This window comes from Erithacus rubecula (genome assembly GCF_903797595.1).
Source record: "Erithacus rubecula genome assembly, chromosome: 3".
NCBI lineage: Eukaryota > Metazoa > Chordata > Aves > Passeriformes > Muscicapidae > Erithacus > Erithacus rubecula.
The window spans coordinates 99,724,558-99,745,145 of NC_136689.1; the positions used below are offsets into that span (position 1 = coordinate 99,724,558).

Here is a 20,588-nt window from a genome sequence, read left to right on the forward strand (position 1 = left end):
GGGATGGAAGTAGATGATCTTTAGGGTACTTCCAACCCAAGCCAACTATTTATACTTTGCATATGCAGATTTTTTTCTGCAAGAAGAAAATTATTTGAAATAAAAAGACAATATATGGGGTTTTTTAAATTATTATTAAGATTTTTTTTGTTGTTGGTTTGTGTGGGAGAGGGGAATAGGGCATTTGTTGTTTGCTTTGTCACTGTATATCACACCTTTGTCTTTGGTTTACAGTGTTGCATAGCCAACTTCAGCAAAGGTTTTTCCCTTGGCAGAAATGACTTGAAAATGTTTTATGGAATGCCTAGAACATGACTTGCAACACACTGGACTTTCAGAGGAATTTACTGTTGATGATGCCTCTGGAACTGCCAATGCCATTTTCAGCAAGCACGGCAGGAGATTTAGAGACCTAAATTCCAGTGGTTAAGTCATGTTATGCTCACAGATGTTTTTATCCTACACATTGCACATGTGATATTTACTTCAGTAAACCAGAGGAAAACTTGCTGATTTTCTGCCAGTTTAGACTCCAAAAAAAGATTCTCTGTGCTGTTTTACTTTCTGGATTCTCCTCATTTAGCTTCCTGCTGAGAACTTCAATTGAGAAACATTAGATTTGAGGAAATTCAGGGGATGATTTCTCTCCTTTCACCTTTCTGCTCCTGTGCTTCTTTTCCCTGTGGAGAGAAACTGTGTAGAAGTACAAACAGGGAAAGAGTAAATCCTAGGAATATGCACATTACATATGTGTAGAAGTGAAATGAAATTAAACTTATTTGTAATTACATTTTCCATTTACCTTCCTTGAGAAAAAAAATTGCTATTTCTTTCTTTTGGCTTCAATGAAGACATGTTCAAAAAACATATTCTCCATGTTTGGAAATTTTCTGGCCTAAAGTGCAATGATCAGCTTCTAGAATTTCTCAGTTCTGCTCTTTGGTTCTTGAACAGCTCAATCTCTTTTCAGGAAAAACATGGGAAATGTCATGGTATGTTGATTATTATTTATTCACAGATAAAAATGTGCTCCTTAAGAGAATGACTGTGTGAGTTTAGAATCTCTGATTGACTTTCTTTCAATGGAGAAGCAACAAGATGTGGCCACAAGCTTCTCTATATTTGGAACTACAATGAACATCCACTTACAAATTCATATCTGTTTGCATGCATTGTATGTGTCAAATTATATACATACTTGCCTATGCATATTAACTTATGACATATGTGTGATGTTCATATCCCTTCCCCAGAAATGGGGTTCTCAATACAAAAGTTAATATTGCAGGCTTGGTCACTTTAGCTTGCAACTAGTGAATATTTACAGAAGTATTGGTTTGGGGTTTTATCTGGGATTTGGCATATATTTTGTGTAAATTGGGTAAAGGAAAGAATGAGAAATTGTGTTGTCAGGAGGCTGGAATTCAGCGACTCAGAGATTCAGCTGGGGAATTTTGTTAAGAGAGAGCTCTCTGTGGTGAGTACAAAGTATTCCTGACAACCAGTTAATCATTTTCACTTGTTTGTGTTGCAAGAATAATTGCAGAAGCTGCAACATGGGGATGGAGAAGCTTCCCCTTGTGTACACTACTTATTTGTTGCTGTATACATTTTAACTTTTGCAGTTGTTTTACTTGTGTTTGCACATAGAAAACTACCAGACATCCCATGTAGTGTAGAAAATGAAAGTACTAACCAAATTAAATTGCAAAAAGTAATTTAAATGGAAAGAGTAAAATGAAATAAAATAAATGGTCTGCACACAATTTAAATCTTTTTCATAAAAAAATTTGAATCATTGGAAATAAAAAAAAAAAAAAAAAAAAAAAAAAGCCGATTCTCCCCCAGCAGAAGGAAGAGGAGAACAGGAAGAGGTTAGTACAGCCACATGCCAAAATACATTACAGCATGCAAGGCTAGAGCCAGCCCACACATTTACACAGTGCATTGTTGAGATCCATTGGAAAGTGCAGATGCTAATTAGGAATGTGAACCAGATAACCTCAACATCAGTTTGAGTCCAATTATTCGCACCAGGATTTCATGATACTGATCTGTTTGTCCTTATTCCAGCGATCCTGCCTAACTGGAGTTATTACAGTAATTGTATGGAGCTGGATGCCAGGCTAGCACTAGTGTGACATTGCTCCCTGGCAGCTTTTCCCAGGAAAGTAGCAAGGTTGTTTGCATATGTATTTGTGCAGAAAGTTACATGGGAACTCTTCCATTTTAAAATCCAGGTCCACAGCTGTGATATATTTCCATCTTGCTGTGCTCCTTGACTGATCAGAAAGGGAAGTGGAGTTTCAGCCCATCAGGCTGTCCTGACCTTGTGGTTACTGTGCAGTTCTGTTGCTGGTTATTGGTGGCAAAAATGAATCCTGTTATAGATGTTTGGCTGTGGAACTGTGTTCTCACTTTGTGTTTTCCCTAGCACTGCAAAATTTGGTCTGAATGTGATCTCCTGTAATTGATTCCATGCTGCTAGCAGCCCTTGCTCAGCGTTCTGCACCCACATGAGACTGCAGGGTTGAATGCCAAAGTAGAACCACCCCAAAGTGCGTCACTTTGGAGGCTGCAATAGTTTTCATTTCTAGGAAGCAGAGAGGGCTGCTTGCTGTTTGTCAGCTCCTCATCCTGTTTCTCTCTCAGTGAGAGGAGGGTAATCTGTTAGTGAGCAAAAATAGAGCCTTGAGAGTAGACCAGCATTCTACCCTGTAATCAGACACTGAACCCCTCAGCACCTGGAGAGGTGCACAGGGATCCCAGTGCCACAGCTGTGCTGGTTCAAAGGGACTGGAGAGGCCCTTGACATGAGCATGGCAGTGGCCAGGGCAGTGAGCAAGTGCAGTCAGGCCAGCTGTGGCATTGCCTGGCGAATGACTTGAAACCCTCTGAGAACAAGGCTCCTCAGCCATATTGAGCTACCAGTCCCAGAGTGGCATTGCCCCTCCAGTGAGAAATCTGTCAGACAGAGAATTGGTTTCTGTCTGAAAAAAAAAGCCTGAGTACTGACAGGTCCTCAGCATGGATGGCTCTAGCTGGCATGGAGCTAGGAAAGATGGCTGGCCCTGTAGGTTGGAGGTTACCCAACAAGTGAAAGTGGGTCATTCAGGGTGAGGTGCATCAGAGGAGGCTCAGGCTGCATTATCAGAGTGGGTGCCAAAATGGCCTGCAGGAAAACTGCAGATGGTTGTGTTTCAGGGACAGGGCAGGTTGACTTGAAAATAATCTTGTTATCCAGGCAGAGCAAAGGTGGAAGTACTTGAATTTTTAAGCTCTTCACTCTGTGTTCACACAATCTGGTGATTTTGTAAGGCAGTGGGGGTATGATAGAGGGGTATGGGCTGAAGAAGATGATGTGGAATGATTTGAGCATGGTGCAGAAGCCAATCAGGGGACAAGAGAGCCTTTTATGACCTTCAGCATCCCAAGGAGAGAGAGACTCAGTTTCTTAACTGAGGAGAAGCTGGTGAGAAGAGAGGCTGCTTCTCCTTGTGTGTGAGAATTGCTGGCAGGCACTGGCTTGCCAAGTTTGCTGCTGCTGGCTCCTTTCACTGGAACTTCACCAGGAGCCTGTTTATTCCCTTTCCAGCTTCAAGAGAGAACCCTGGTCTTTATAGACCTGCAGGGATGAGGCTGTGAAAAAACATAATTTTTGCACCCAGACCTTTGTGTTCATTTATGCTGTTTAATCTGTCTGTTGTATTCCTTCTGTTTTCTTGATTTCCCAGAGCTTAAACAAAGCATCTTTTTTCACATATGCACATTTTGTTTCATCCCATTCAGTCCTGAAAAATATCTAAGAATATTTCTAGTGGATACTCTTGCGGGATTTAGCTTTCAGATTTTTTTTTTTTTTTTTTTTTGTTTACAAAGTCCATATTTTATAGCACAAAGTCTTGGATTTTTGTTTATTTTTTGATCCACATTTTTTTGACTGCTGAGAATTGATTGGAATTTTTGGTATTAACTTGTGATCCACAGTAACCAGCAGATTGTCAATCCTTCATCATCTTAGACTTGTCACTCCAAAATAATGGAAAGCCAAAGTTTAAGATGGATTGAGGTGTTGTATGAATTTGTATGTTGATATTTCTCTTCTACTCCCATTCTCTCCCTGCCAAAGCAATGATATCCTTTCCTTTCATGGCATGGTTATTTGGGTATGCAGTAAGACAAAAACAATTAATAAGGGCAAAAGAGGTCTGTTCAATGGCTTTGATTTTATATTTCTGATTGAACTCTTGATTTCACATGAATTTATTCAATAGCTTCCCTTCATTATGTTCCTGTGCATTGATGCTTTAGAAACAGTGTGCCTGCTCACAATACATGGGTACACATGGGTGCTGCCTGGATGCAGGGGCATGAGGATTTCTCTTGCATTAGGAGAACAGCCAGAGTGACTCCATTGCTAGGCAGCCCCAACTCCCCAGATGACCAGAGTTCTCTAAATCCTCCTCCCACAGGTCATCTCTGACCTGGGAACAGGCATTCAGAGGCAGTGGTGAGACTACAACATTTGGATTCATCTGTTCATTAGTGTTTGGACACTAATGTTTTTTCTGTAGGAGCAGTGGTCTTGGCAAAGCTTTCCCTCAACCATCACCGTTTCTTACCTTGTGATGGTGAAGAGAAGACCCTGGCCAGGAGGGGCTGTCAGTTACATGTTGTATTTCTCATATCCACTTGCACCACCAGCAGGGTTTTCCCATATCCCAATGCAGCAGGAATTTTGTGGAAAGTGACTAAGTACGACTTGGGCATCTTCATACCAGGAGGAGGAAGAGGAGATTACATTGCCATGAAAATTGTTCCAGATTGCCATAGATACTCTCACGTCTTGCCAAACAAGAAATATGAGCACTGGGGGTTTTCTGGGCATTTGGTTTTTATTACAGCACAGTCCTGCACAAGTGTTTCCTGTAATTCCCTGTTAAAACACCATACCTTGCAGCTGCTAGCTACTCTTTCTCAAAAAAGACATCTGTGTAGCTACAAAATTGGCCACATAAAACAACTCCTGTGTTGGCCTTAAGTGACTCTTAAAATTAAGAGAGCACTGAAGTGTCACAATTTGAATACATGTAAATGGTGCCCTGGCACAGACCTAGCATTTTTCAAAGCTGGTCTCCTCTGGAGATAACATCCTTGTTATCTCTATCTGGTGCAACTATTTAGTTTGTTAGGAAGTAGAAGAACAAGAAATTTTGCAAAATGCAGCACTGCTTGCTTCCAGCAGAAATGTGACCATTTTGGCTTGAAGTTTCTGAGCTGTTCCTCTCCTCAAACCAGTACTAAGGTCTTTTTTATCCACTTCTTCCTCTACAGAGAGCACTAAGCATAAAAGCACCAATCTATAGTTACCTACTTTCAAGTTGGGGGCGTAAAGAATTAACTAAACATTTGTTTGACATTATAAAGGAGCTGGGGCATATTTATGCTTCCTACTTAAAGGGTGGAAAGTGTGTGACATGCAGAAAAAGGCCCTAGAGCTGTTTGCTGAAATAATGCTGGAAGGCACAGTAAATGAAGTTACAGGAATAAATGTGTAATGCACTTCTGGGCCTGTTTTTTTATTTTTTTTTCTCAGCTGGAGAACAATTTTTAGGCCATGCTTCAGTTTCTCCATTGATAAAAATGTAAAGGATGTTTTCCAGTGTGCTTTTCAATGTACCATTTGAATGCCAGTACAAATACCAAATTTAACAAAAAATTAGATTATACTGCACAACTTCCTCCATCCTCTCTTGCGATGTTTTCACTGGGTGTTAGGCAGTTCTTTCCTTTTTTTTTTGCTTAGCTTGCTTACAACTTCTAAAATAGTTTGAGGTCAGTGTTGGGTTCCATGGGTTTGTTGGCATAGCTGTTTCTGCTTGGATTTTGAGCTGCCCTCTCCCAGCCAAGGCTGCTGGGCTGGCAGTGCAGTCCAGCACAGCTCTGTCGGCAGAGGCACATAAATGTGGAGGTGGCATTATCTCCTCTTTTTTTGTCAACTGCCTGTATTGCCTTTGAAGCAAGTAATGTATTTCCATTCTGCTCCTAGTCATATGTATGCTACAGATAAAGAAAATGGTGCACTGACGTCAACTCAAATATTTATGTGTGCATGTGGTCAGAATGAAACGGGGAGACTTTTTCCTTTAGCTGAGTTGCACTTAGGGAAGCAGGCAGACAGTGATGAATATGGCCCAAATAATTTTGAATTGTTTATCATAGTTAATGCATATCAAAGTTGGCATGTGTAGGTTATAAAGAGGATGTTTCTGTCTGTTTGGTTTTCTGAAGATTTTCTCAATTTCACATACGATGCTGAGAAACAGGATGACCTGAATTTTTACTGTCCAATATGATAGATACTATGAAGCTTCTGCTTCATAGGGCTCTGGGTATTGACAGTGAGAAGTCTTCTCATCTGACATGCCAGTAGTAAAAAAGGTTAGTGGGGCACTGGAAAGCTTGGGGTTTTTTGCCCAGCTGCATTCCCAGTTAGGTACTAGGGTCTTTCTGTGATTTCCACAGATAACATAATCACATTCCTCTGTGTATTAGGCAAAAACAGGTCCTGAAATCAGTCCACACTGTGACCAAAGCAAAAAGTAGGTCCATGTTTTTTTTTTCCTCCAGTGGATTGCCCCCCTAGTCACAACTCTGATAATCCATGACCAGGAATAATTTGTACTGCTATTTGTTGCTGCTTGCACACAAAGAATTGCTTTGGTTTGAAGAGGTATGACTTCATTATGCTCTTAAAGTTTCTGAAAAACAGAAGAGATTTTCCTGTTGGAAACTGAAACATTACATGTGTGACTAATTTTTAACTCTGTAAGAAGACTTGAGGTTTTAGAAAAAGAGGTCTTGCCCCATTCAGCGGATTCTTAGGAAGCTCCAGGCCAGTAGGTTGGAAAGATGAATGCATTGATTTTAAGAATTTTGAGGTTACTGGTCTGACAGAAAAGGTGTTATTTTAATGCTTTAATTTGCAAACTTAAATGGGTTTTTTGTTTGTTTTCTGTTCATTTCCCACAGAAACGTTCCAGAGGTCAAGTGCTATTTGACAAAGTGTGCGAGCATCTGAACCTTTTGGAAAAGGACTACTTTGGGCTAACATACAGAGACACAGAAAACCAAAAGGTAACCCTCAAAACTGCTGGAGGGCTTTGGCATGTGGACATCAGAACTCCCTGAGAGACTCCCCAGACAGCTGCAAACAATCCAGAAGTTGGTTTGATCTTCCTTGCCATGTTCCATAGACACAGTTTGAGCAATTGTTTTTTGTGACTACTTCTCAAGAGCATCTCCTGTGTTTCCCTGGGTTCCCACTCTTTTGGCTATTTATGACATGAAAGGTATTAATCATGTGGCTGGTGCTCTTTCTGGTATGATTTATTTCTTTAGTGTCATAGATGAAAGTCAGATTTACACTCACAGATACGCTGCAATACATGTAATACTAAAATATGGTTTAACAATAGTGATTGGGACACAGATAGGCAGGAGGTGACTGACTGCTCCTGCTAGCTGATAAGGGAAGGCTCTAAGCCTTGACTTTATCTTAACATTATTTTTGATTTGACTAAAGACATTAGTCTCCAGAAGCAGTTGGTAGCAATAGTGAATCACATTCTGCTGTCTTGCATTCCAACTTCAGTATGAAACAAACTGTGTATTGCTAGTGTTAAAGATGATCTAATGTGCAGATGATACATGGTACAGTGAAAGAAAGAGAATCAAAGGATAATTTAAAATACGTTGTGTTATTTTGGCATTTTAAGATAAATATTTTGACAGAAGCCAGTACAAAACTTCTTATCAATATGCACAGCAGCTCAGCAGAACTCACCAGCTGAAGGTATTTTGTGCTTTGTGTGGCCTGAAAGGTCTTCCCTGATGGATCTGAAGCTACTACTACTTTTTTGGCTGCTTATGTCTTGTGGGAACAACAGTTGTGGTTTTTAGGCTTCCTTTTGTTTCAAATATATGTGATATGAAAGAAATCATTCTTTCTGTTTATTTTTCCCCCTTTCTTTACAGACTTATTTGTTTCTAATTCAGAAAATCACTTAAGCAGATACTTAGTCCATGCAAGTGCCAGATAATGCTTTAGCATATGCTCAGTTTTGAGTTTTGAGAAAAGTTAAACAAAAGTCTAAGTGCCTTTTCAGATAGGTATGCTTTCCTAGGGGGAAAAAGAAGCATGTATTCATTATTAATATGGAGTTTAGAGGAGCAAAGCATTTATGGATCACCAGTTACTTTACAGAGCTAAGCAGTTAAAAGAGCAACTGCCTACCACCACATTTATTGATCAATAACATGCATATTTTTAATGTCAAAGTACTTATCAATTCACCTCCATCCTCTGGCCCATAACTTCCAGCCAGACAACATATGTGCTCATATCCCATGTCATCTTTGTAAACAGAAATCCTAGTGCATCTTTAATTTCTTGGTGCATGGTGTGCTTTTGTGCTCAGCAATAGCTGGAGATCTTCAGGCTCATGTTTTGCACCACAGAGCAGGTTTGGACAGCTGCAAAGTGGTTGTTTTTGTTGGGGAGGGATTGTTGTGTGCTGCTTGTTTGATATCTCTTTAGTGTTTTATTGTCTCTCTGATACATCTGTTTATCTTTCTTTGGAGAGAGTGGAACTTTCCTGGGGAAAGTGAATTTTTTGTTCCGGGCTGGGACACATTTTAAATATTAATTTGATTCTCTTAGAGGTCAAAACAGCAGAGGCACTGAGACCCCAAGCTGCTGTGTACCTCCTCCAGAGGAATTTCATCTGCTCCTTGGCATCCATGGAGTACTGACACATCACTGGGATAATTCTCCACCACCTCAGCAGGGGTTTTGTCTTGCATAGTCACTGGGCTCTGCATGGTGTGCATGGGGGCAGAAGTTCTGTGGTGCTGCCTCTGGTTTTCTCTGGGGAGCCCTTCATGCCCATGCTGTGTTGCAAACAGGGTAATGCCCTACGCTGCACTTGCTTATCCTCTAGAAAATCTTTTCAGCTTTTCCAGGACTGGAGAAAAAAAAACTCAATTAAAAACACCTCTTTATAACAAGCTTGTAGAAATTTAGTTTTACTGGAAGATATCCTGCAAAAAGGTCTCTGTGGATTCATCTTACCAATTCTATTTTTTATTTTTTTATTTCAAATCATTCAGGCCCTCAAAGTCTGTGAAGGTTAATAAAAATCCTGTTTCTACCCAGAGCCACATCTCAAAAATTAATATTAGTCCTACCTACTACTGCTCCAAGGAGAAAGGGGTGGCAGTGCTTCACATGTTCTTGCTTTGACTCATACCACTCCTTAAAAATAATGTTTATTGTGTTTTCTAATTCAAACTGAAAAAAGGAAACATTTTCTTTGCAGAATTGGTTGGACCCTGCCAAGGAAATCAAGAAGCAGATCCGAAGTAAGTTTATTATTATTGCCCCCTTCTACGTGTCCCCCCATGGGGGCAAAACAGATTTCACAATCATCTTTTGTACCCTGTCCCAAGTCTTTAGCAAAGGAATTATCTATCTTTATATTTTTAAATCCTTTAGATCTTTTACCCTATGATGATGGTGAGGCATTACTGATGCTCGTAACATCGCTGAAAACAACTTGACATTTGCAGAGATGCAAAATCCTGAAGTTTGACATTAAGCAGTGTAACCTTAGGGACTATGCCATGTATATGAATAATTTCTCACATTGCTGATATTCATATCATATCCAGAAACACTGTTCATGCCCTATACTGGAATAATTCACTGATAATATCTAAAATATTTTTTCTTTCTGCATTTCAGAAGATTGATCTTTACTCCCAAAATGACCATTCAGTCACTTCTCTGATTCACGTGAATCTTTTTAAAAACTCAATTGTTATAACTAGACATCTCTACATTATAAATTCAAAAACCTGTCAAAGGTAAACCTTTCTGAGACTGCTGGGCTCAAAAGTTGACTTGAGTTTTTTTACTTTTTCTCATTTTTAAAAATTGACAAAGTGTTTATGTGTATGACTTCTGTGGGCAAAAAAGCCAAAGTAAATTTTTTTTATTTGCATGTTTTGTAAATTACTTCTTATAGTACTTTTACTTTCACAAACAAATGTATCTGGTAGTTCACATTTGTTGGGCCAGGCCTGGCAAATAAATCTCTTCCCTCTCCAAGTTTCAAAGGGTTAATTTACACTGATGGAAAATTTCCCCCTTTCCTCCAGTATTATTTTCATTACAAGTAAGTGATCTGCTGCACAAAGTAATGAACATTTGCCTTTTTTAAATCTCATGAAGGGATGGATCTGGAAAGGAAGGTGCTTTAGACCACAATGAGTCAGGTTACACAGATGGTCAATGCAAGTAAAGAAGTTCAACTCCTCACCACATACTAGAAATGCATTTAATATGTACCCAAACCATGAAATAGACAATGAATGGTTGGGACAGCAGGAGACAGGGAAGAGGATTCTCATCCTGAACTTGAGGCAGTGGACAGTTGCATTTGCAGAAAATGACTAATAATTTGCTTTCTCTGTACAATTCATCCTAGAAGTTTGGACCAGGCCAACAATGGAAAAGTAGTGTTGTTACCCATAATGCTTTCCAAAACATATATTAGTCCTGCTAAACACTGGTTGTGTTGTACAACATGCAGACCACACTGCTGGGACTTCATCCTAGTGTTTGAGAAAGGCCCTTGCTTCACACCCTGTTAGTTATAACCCACTAACTTCCACAGTGTTAGGTTTTATTCCAACCCTATAAATATGGAAATATGGGGTGAAGAATGCTTACTCCTCTATCCTAACCATCTGTGCTATTTTGATAGGCTTTATCATAGGTTTGATTAATTTTTTTGTGCCAAGGAATTGGTTTACAGGCCACAGTCCCTTCCATCTGTTGTGGAATCAGAGGTCACCTCTGGCTGCATTCCCACCTGGGGGCTGGTCTACTCTCTGGTGGGACCATGCCCCATCCTCACTGCCAGCCAAATCTTCCTTTCACCGTCTTTTATGGCCCAATAAAATGGAAAAGTTCCTAGAATCCATGACTCCCAAAGTCTTGCCAAGAGCTAAAGTCCTGATGGTGAACATCAAAACTCTTCTTGCACATTCAAAAAATCATTGAATTGTTTGGATTGCATGGGACCTTAAAGATCACCTAATTTCAACCTCTGCCATGGGTAGGGACACCTCCCACTAAACCAGGCTGCTTAAAGCCTCATCCACCCTGACCCTGAACCTTTGAGATTAGATGTGTGGACGACCAAAGTGGATGGGGCCTTCCAAGGGATAAAATTTCCTTGTTGCTTGTAAGAACAGTGTGGTTTGGGGTTTTGTTACTGCTTTTCATTTGCTTTCAAGACATGTGCTAGTGTAACCTAACCCTGTCTTTCAGAATACCTTCTATATTTACATACCATGTTCAAGTCTATTTTTAAATCTTGATATTACTTTTTTACAACATTTAAAGCTAACACTCCAGAAATAATTTTGCTAGCTCTGGAGATACAAACCAGTATCCATCCCGTGGGTCAACTAAATTTAGTGAAATAATTAAGTAAGATTTCCCCAGTGCTATGTACTTTTGCAGTCATACTCTTTGTTTGTCCTTGCAGTTTTGTCTGCACAATAATTTATGTCTGCTGGAGAAAGGAGCTGTGTGCTGAGGCAGCATTCTGAGAGGATGCTGTGAGCTGATTTGGGCAGCTAGACCTCAGCACATCACCCTGTTCCAGAGCCCATTTGTACTCTGGCTTGTGGTGTTTCCAGCACCTCTGTGTTTTGGGTTATTGGTTTTTAAAGCTTGTACAGACTGTGTGGGGCTTACTTTCAATTAACCTTGTTCTCAGACTGAGGGGTTTTTTAGTACTAGTTATAAATTACTGCTCACTCAGAGTCCTCACTTCTTGGAAATCTTACTAAATAAGAAAAGAGCTGTAAAATCTGATCTGTGGGAAAAATACTCAAAAACCTGTTCTTATTAATTGCTTGTCTGGGATATTTTTAAGTCTGCTGGTGATTGAATAGCATGAGCATCTCCGTTTGCATTTGCAGTGTACTTTCAGTCAAACTATGTTCTTTTCCAGGTGGTGCTTGGCAGTTTGCATTTAATGTGAAATTCTACCCTCCAGACCCTGCCCAGCTATCTGAAGACATTACCAGGTGTTTTAAACATTAAATACCTTTTTAGACTGGCTTAAAAGCTGTTCCTGGTAGCACTTACACTCTAATTATACAAGAAAATAAATGTTTTATATTTGAATTATTTTTCTTTTTCATATGAGCTTATGGAAAAGATGCAATGCTTTGACAGAAAAGACAGTGTTACAGTGTCTGTCCACTGTTATTAAGTATTTTGTGTAGTTTAAGTCTAAACCCCAGCTTCTTCAATATGTGTATTCCTTAGAGTTGGTTTTAATATTCACAAAGATGCCTGATGCCCACTTTTTCCAGTAGAAACAAGTTATTACTGTAAGCAAAATCATGACTATGAAAGAAAATAAGTGAGATAATGTGGTTTCATGACCATATTTAATCCAAAACAGAGCAAGCACTGTACCAGCTACTTAGGGAAAAATGAACTCTTTCCCAGCTGAAACCAGGATAGATGAGAATAAGCATGCATGCAAATTTTGTGTGTCATTTGACAAAGTAAGTAATCAATGTGCAAGGAATAGAGAATATGGTGGTAATTAATAGCTGCTCCCTGCTCTCCCAATCACTCAGCTCTGCACTTTACACCTCTGCTCTTTGGTTGTGTATTTACATTGCAATCACAACAAAAAGAAAAGCAAAACCTCACCTGATTTCCTCCCTGGAAAGGAGGAAGGAGGCACAAAAATTTTGATCTGTTATGAGGTTTTGTGCCATCAGCAAACTGTTCCCCAGCATGTTGAAACATTTTTCAACCCTTGAATAATTTTGACCTTCAAGGCTTTATGAACTACTTGTTGCTTTAAAGGTAGCATGAAGGCTTTGGCCTTAGATCAGGGAGCCCTGTGGTAGGTACTGTGCAGAAAGACAGTGTGCCAAGAGTTCACAATTGAACAGAGGACTTCCTAGGGAAGAATTGCTTTATTCTTCTTCAGACTCTTAAAATTTCCCCTGGGAACTCTGCCTTTGCCACCAAACTAGTGCTCTTCAATTTTTTTTCTCTTTTCTTCTATCTGGTGAAACCTCGCACCGCACTTCTCTGTGGGTTTAACAGCATTTACTGTTTAAATGTATTTTTGAAAAAGCACAACATGTTGCTAAAGATGCAGCTTATGTTTTTTGAATGGCATGGAGGTTTCTCTGTTCCTAAATGAACAGTGTATGGGGATTTTAATTATGTTTTTCTCCTTAAAGAATGATCAGGTAGTTGTATATGTAAGTGATTTATGATAGAAATTTAGTATGTTTAATGGACATTTCTTCATCTGGGTCACTAAACAAAGTAATAACTTATTTAATTAAGAGATCTTCATGCTATTGTATAAAGATAAATTAGGTGTTCCTACAGGCAAATTAGGCAAGAACTTGGTGTTTTGGGGATTTTGGGGCTGTTTTTATGAAGTTAATATTGTCCTTTGTAAATGGCTGGAAATATCTGGGCTTGGCTGTGTGCATGTTCCCGTTTGAGCCGAGGTCTCATTCCAGTGCTCGGGCAGTGCTCCTCTGGGGGCAGCAGGGGAGGAACGCTGTCTGAGCTGCTTTGGTGCTGCCTTGCAGGTACTACCTCTGCTTGCAGCTGAGAGATGACATCGTTTCGGGCCGGCTGCCCTGCTCGTTCGTCACGCTGGCCCTGCTGGGCTCCTACACCGTGCAGTCGGAGCTGGGCGACTACGACCCCGACGAGTACGGCAGCGACTACATCAGCGAGTTCCGCTTCGCGCCGAACCACACCAAGGAGCTGGAGGACAAGGTGATCGAGCTGCACAAGAGCCACAGGTGAGCAGAGAGCACCAGTGTGGGCTCCAAACCGCTTCAGGCTCCTTCGTGGTGCATCAGGAGCTGTTAAATTCTGCAGTGTTTAAAATTAATGCTTTTCTGGCAAGACCCCTCTGTGTGTCTTTGGTTGGAGAGGAGCTTTGCAGCATGTGAGCTAATAGGGTCTGCACTAGAGCTCTGGCTCTGGTGGGTGCCCAGCTACCTAAGGGGTATGGCTGTAGTTCTGACAGGTTGATAATGTTTTCCAGCTGCTGGATCTTCATCGGGATTCTGTTTCCTTAACATTTATACTAGAACTGGTTACTTTTCCACAGGGGAATGACACCTGCAGAAGCTGAGATGCATTTCCTGGAGAATGCCAAAAAACTATCAATGTATGGAGTAGATCTCCATCATGCTAAGGTATGTACTTTGGTTCTCTCACTGGCCATATGTTTCCTGTGGCATAGTACTCGGATCTGCATGGACTCCCTTATTTATTTTTTTCTTGCTTTGTTGGAACAGGAATTTTATGGGATGAATCATATGAAATGAAGTAAGATGACTCATGAAATAAGTATAAATATAGATTGTAACCATAGCATAACTTATCCTATAGATTCAAAGATGATGCACATCAACTTTCATGTTGATTAAACAATGCAATCCTTGAAGAAAACACTGAATGGATGAAGTGATGAGGGAGGATTTTAGATCTCCAGAGAGTGGTCAGTTTTCTTTTAATTCAGCTACATTTTCCAGTTTAATAAGGCCAACCATGCTATCATAACTGGATAGTAGATCATTTCTATGCTGCAAAGGACTTTCAAACAATTATTCAGCTGTGCTGGAAATCTAATCAGATTGATGATAATGGGGAGACAGAAGCTTGTCTCTTTCTTGAAGTGTGGTTGTTGTGGTTGACAAGGAGGGTAGTAATTCTCCTGGAAACATTCTCCCATGATCAAGTAGTTCCTCTAATCATCAGCAAGCTAAGTTATGAATAAAACATGGTCATTCTTACTGTGGCTTGGGAGAGTCACTTATTAGCCTTGTGTTGGTTGTCTGATTTTTGGTTTTAGGAGTTTTTTTCCCAAATAAATAATTACTATTTCTTCACTCTTCAGAGTAAGACTAATGGATTTTAACATTTTTGAGGTTAGTAAGCGTCCTTGGCAAACAAGTATGGAACCAAAGAATTCTGCCCTGTGGAGAGAACTGCATTTTCTGTAAAGGTCATATTATTGTGAGCCTGGTTTATTGCTGCAGCATATCCTTTCAAGAATTGAGATAAATTTGCAGCTCAAATCTTGAAAGAGCCTGCAACTGTGTCCCTGGGGCATTTCATTGGAGCTGTACATGTGTGTTACAGAATCCAAGGCAATCTTTTGTGTTCTTTTAATTGCCTTCACTGAAAATGAAGAATCTGTGTACAGCTCAATGGGCAACATCAACCAGGAGGGATGCCACTGCCTTCCCTGTATCCTGCAGATACACTCACTGACTTAAGGCACATTTGGAGCAGAGAGAAATGGATTGGCAAATGTCACTTGATAGCTTTTTTTCCTAGGCAAAGAAATCCAAAAACCATCGACTAAATGGATTATTGTTTTAAATAAGTTACAGGCTTTGTTACTGAAAATTTTCCATAACATAGCATTAAGGCCTAAATATTTTTCAGAATATTGTACAAAGCTATGAAGTTTAACACGGGATATTATAAGATAACCATTTTATTTATTCTTTCCTAAAAAAGTATTAGTATTCTGGTTTGCTCTTCTTTTTTTTTCATATCAAAAGACTCAGAGCAAGGCAAGTTAGTAGAAAAGCCAATCTCTCTCCAAACTGATGCCTTTTATTTTAGAAAGCCATGGTGATAACCAAGGCATGTCTGTCTGTGGGCTAAGAAGCCTGACAATCATCTTGAAAACTGAGCTGAAGGTGGTAAAAGTAGACTCTGAGTGAGAAGTTCATGTTTAGTTTTAATTAGGTCTGCCAGTGAGATTTGATGGTGTCAAGCTGGAGACAAGTATCTCTGTGCATGTCTTTTGGACGTCGTGTCATGGCAAATGTCTCTATGTAAATGTCAATTCATTAAGGCTGTGCCAGTATCGTCAGTGTTGGACAGATGTTGGACTCACCAACTCACATTGAACTATCTCTCAGTTATCTAATGCAAGGCTGTGATGAAAAATATGTTCAAATAGACAGATTTGTCCTCTGGACTCTCACTATTCTGAGGAAGCCCCCCCATCCATATGCAGAGCTAGAGAGATGTGCCTCAGACATTACAGCTGACAGATTTCTGTCCCATGTAACTACATGGCTCCTGAAAAAACCAAATTCTTTTATTCAGGTTTAATTTTACACTAGTAGTATCACATTGGGAAACAGTCTCTGACACCAACGAGTAACAGAAGTCTTGAATAAATTTTGATCTGCGGCAAAGGTGGTGATAAGAGAAGGAGGCACTTCCCAACAAGTTTTTGAGAAAGTGTGTCAAAACAAAGAAGCCTCTTGCACCTACAGAAATATGCCATGTATGAGCACACTTGTATTTCAGGCATTCACCAGGTAGTGTGATTACTGCAATGAGACTTCATTTTTTAGAATGTATTCACTGTATTTGGACATTGTTCTTTGCTTAGGAAAGTGAAACGGAAGTACACTGAAAAAAAATAGCTTTTCTGTAGTGCCTGATGGTGATACCACACATGAGCTATACTTAGAAAAAATCTATCTTTAAGTGGTGATACCATTGCTGTCAGAACATATGTCTCTATTGGTGTGTTTAGTAATACTGGAGTGACTTTGTGGCACTATTTCTATGCTTTGATTTTAAAACTATTTCGCTTCAAGCTGTGCCTTAGCTGTTTCATCATGACTGACCATTGTGTTGGTCTTGAAATGTAATCAGATTTCCAGTGAATGCCTAAAAGAGAGCTGGCTGGGAAAACCAGAGGAAAATGATGAATTAATTTCATGGTTATCAGAGGGTGACATCTTCATAAGCTTCTGTGACCAGTCTTTTTTGACTTTAGGTTATTTAAAAAACTCAGTTACTTTAAGGTGGATTCTTCTTTTCTCGATCAGTACTAGTACTCAAGTAAACAAAGAAACAGTGATAGAAGATAGTGAAGACTGGTTTTAGACTATTTGAAGACTTCTAAAGGAAAGAAAATCTATACTTCTTACTTTAAAAACCACATATTTATGGGTATGTTCTGATAAGATTGTGGACAAATCCTTTGTAGTGCTAATGTGTCTGAGCTACAACCTCCTGTCAAACGTAGGTTATTGCACAGGGACAGTTGCACACTTTTAAAAAATAATCTTTTTTATTCAAATGCCCAAGTTTATGCCCACTGGGCATTTCAAAGTGAAAATACTGAGCAAAGGTGCAAGAAGTCTTAAAGCAACTAGCAAACCTACTAAAGCCAAGATGAGCAAACTACAGAAGAAAAATTTATCTAAGGATTCACAAGGCTTAGTCATGGAGATGAGTGATACCAAGAGAAGCAAATTTGTGTGCTGTCATACTTACTTTCAATCTGGTATTTATGCTAATAACGTTTTTTTATTATGCTAATAAAACTTTGCTATATGATTGATGTATTTCTTTTAATGACATGTAAAATTTCCCTCCTCCTTTTGGAGTCTTAGTAAAATATAAGGAAACATTGGAAACCCTGAGTTTCCTTCACCCTGCCCAACCTTACTATTATTTGCATGAATGCATTCAGTGAGTAGGGTAGCACTCAGAAATCAGGTCACTACAGCTGATGCATTAAAAAGACGTAACTCAGATAGAAACAGGGAACAGAAGAGTCTGTGGTACTGTAGGATGCAAGGATAGAAATACTCAACAAAGTGCATTGTTTGCTGTTCCAGGATTCTGAAGGAGTGGAAATCATGCTGGGAGTCTGTGCAAGTGGACTCTTAATATACCGAGACAGACTCAGAATAAATAGATTTGCCTGGCCAAAGGTTTTGAAAATTTCCTACAAGAGGAACAACTTCTACATCAAAATCCGACCAGGGGAGGTAAGGACATCCTGAACCTCTTAAGTGGATGAATCTCTTGAAAAAAACATAAGTTTTTACTGACTCATTGATTTGTTTAGTCTTATAAGCTTTTAACCTTCCTCTCCATTTATATTTCCTAATTTATGCTAATTTTCTTAGGAGAGGTTAGGTATATCTTTAAAATACAGGTAAAAAACAACTTTGGTATTTTTCTGTTTACATCCATGAACTAATGTAAGGAATAAATATGGCCATCTGCACATAAAAAGCTCATCCATATTATGAATACTTTGGGCATTTAAGTAGCATCTTGCTTATTCATGGAGAGCTTGTTATCCTCCCTCATGTCGTACATGAAACTGGCATTTGTCTCATTTGTCTCACCCACTAAGAGATGTAGACAGGGCATACCAAGCTCTATAAACGTATCAGACCAGGATATTTACAGCATTTTGGGTAGCTACACATATCCAGGCCCCCAGGAGCTCCTGCTCTGGCTCTGGAGAAGGGGATGTGATCAAACCTCGTACAGTGAGTGCCCTCTCGTGGCTCAGCCCGGTGCGAAGCCAATGCCAACCTCACGGGCTGAGCACGCGCTCACCCAGAAATCAGGGATATCATGGAATGGCTTGGGTTGGAAGGACCTTTGTGATCATCCAACTCATCTGCCATGGGTAGCTGTGCCATCCACTAGACCAGGTTGTTCAGAGCTCCATCCAACCTGGCCTAAAGGATGATAACTCTTGAGAAATTCAGGATCAGCACAGGCGAAGGAGGATTTCCATTTTAAATGCAGTACTATAATTGGCCTGTGATAGATGAAAACCCATTTCCATTTAGAGTGTGGAGCTGTATAGCAGGACAGAAATCACTTAGATGAGGAGTGGCATTTCTCCCTTAATGCAGCTAATGTCTCTGGGACTGACTTCATAACAGATCTGAGAAATATCCTGGGGCTCCCTACCTCTTAGGCTGAGCCTTTTTTAGAGTCCTAAACCCAAATCCACAAACCTACATCTCCTGCCCCTAAGGAGACACAGTTTTAGTGTCAATTTCTAGCCTTGAGTATGACTTTAAAAACCCAAACAAATAGTATTCCCAATGCCTGCACTGAAGCTGTCCACTATCCTACACTGTTGAGCTCTGCTGGTCATGGTACACAGCATCCTGTGACCAGGTGATAGTTCTGTGTGTAAAATAATCAATGCAGCCTATGTCCAAATTACATTTGGTGATAATGTTATTCACTATCCCACATATTCTTTATTATTTTGTTGTTTCCTGCCTTATTTCCCTGTCAACTTCTGTAGGGATCCAGAGTTCCTCACAAGTGCCATTCTGTCTACCTTTCCCCATCACAGCAACTCTATTTTAATCTACTCTATCTGTAGCTTAATCTAAGCTATCTGTAGTTACAGCAGATATAGCTGGCACAGCTTCTGCATCTGAAATATATAAATTTGCAGCACAATCTAAAGAGGTATCTTTGTATCTCTGGATGACTCTTTTAAATTACCTGTCTTGCCTCATCCTCCTCAGATGAATTAGCTTTAAGCACTGTGATTTACTAGCAGTAGTACTTTCTCTGTAAATATCCTTAATATAAGGCTGTGTGAGACCAAATCAGTCTCTGAGGATTGCTGGTCACCTCCAGCTATTAGCAGGCTTCCCTCTGTAGTTTAAACTGGTGAAAATAAATCAACGAGGTAAAACACTTGAATGATGTTTTCTCAGAAGTCTCCTGAGTCTTAACTGATCTCTTTGTTGCTATAGGGTATAAATCACTGTCACCATAAGAAATCTCTTGCTCATGACCAATGTATCCCCCAGAAAAGATCCTCAGAGGCTGCCATAGATTATCATTCACAAACTTCTTTCCCAGAATTCTTTCAGTAGAATATTTATATATGTGACTATATACATGAGCATATACATTTGCCCTTGCAATGAGATGATACAGATGGAGGAAATGAAGATGAACCTGTGTACACTGTCTAAAAATAGATGCACAACACCAAAAACATACTTATTCTTTTTTCCTACCCAGTTTGAGCAGTTTGAAAGCACTATTGGGTTTAAGTTGCCAAATCATCGTGCTGCAAAGCGCTTATGGAAAGTGTGTGTTGAACACCATACATTTTTCAGGTATGTGGATTTCTTTTCCTAAAGGTGGGATATAAAACACAACAGAAAATATAAATTCTGTCAGTAGAGACAAAACCCTTCAAATCAATTTTTCTTTTCAATCATGAGGTACCTCTCAGCAGATAAAGAAAGTTATTGCTTTTTCAAAATTTGAGATGTTGCACCCAAATTGTTCATATTCTTTCAGATACATACTACTTAAAATCACCATATGGTCCTAATTAATCATTTTGTTTTATCTGTGCCACGATATTATCAACTGCTATAATTAAGGAGGTGAAGGATTCTGCTGCACTACTGCATATAAGCTTGCATAGGGAGAACAACTTATATGGAAGATTGTTGGGGGATGTGGGTAAGAGTTTAAAAAAGAAGAATATTTTTATTTAATTATATATGAAAGTACAGACAGTAGTAGGTCATGGATTTTTTTTTTCGGTCACCCAGAATACCTAACCTATAGCTGTAATTTTTTTATTACTAAGGAGTTTTACAGCTATACTTTT

At 39.5% G+C, this 20,588-nt stretch overlaps 1 protein-coding gene across 29 annotated transcripts in view; it reads left to right on the forward strand.

The window, feature by feature from the left end:
• The window catches only part of EPB41L3 (erythrocyte membrane protein band 4.1 like 3), a 138,502-nt gene that overhangs the window by 91,402 nt on the left and 26,512 nt on the right, over positions 1 to 20,588 (forward strand). For all 29 annotated transcript variants that reach the window (XM_079300714.1, XM_079300713.1, XM_079300725.1 and 26 more), the window contains exons 4-10: positions 7,033 to 7,137; positions 9,381 to 9,423; positions 12,090 to 12,165; positions 13,714 to 13,932; positions 14,247 to 14,334; positions 17,803 to 17,955; positions 19,985 to 20,082. In XM_079300714.1, the coding sequence (XP_079156840.1) occupies positions 7,033 to 7,137; positions 9,381 to 9,423; positions 12,090 to 12,165; positions 13,714 to 13,932; positions 14,247 to 14,334; positions 17,803 to 17,955; positions 19,985 to 20,082 (782 nt within the window). The remainder of the gene's footprint in view (positions 1 to 7,032; positions 7,138 to 9,380; positions 9,424 to 12,089; positions 12,166 to 13,713; positions 13,933 to 14,246; positions 14,335 to 17,802; positions 17,956 to 19,984; positions 20,083 to 20,588) is intronic.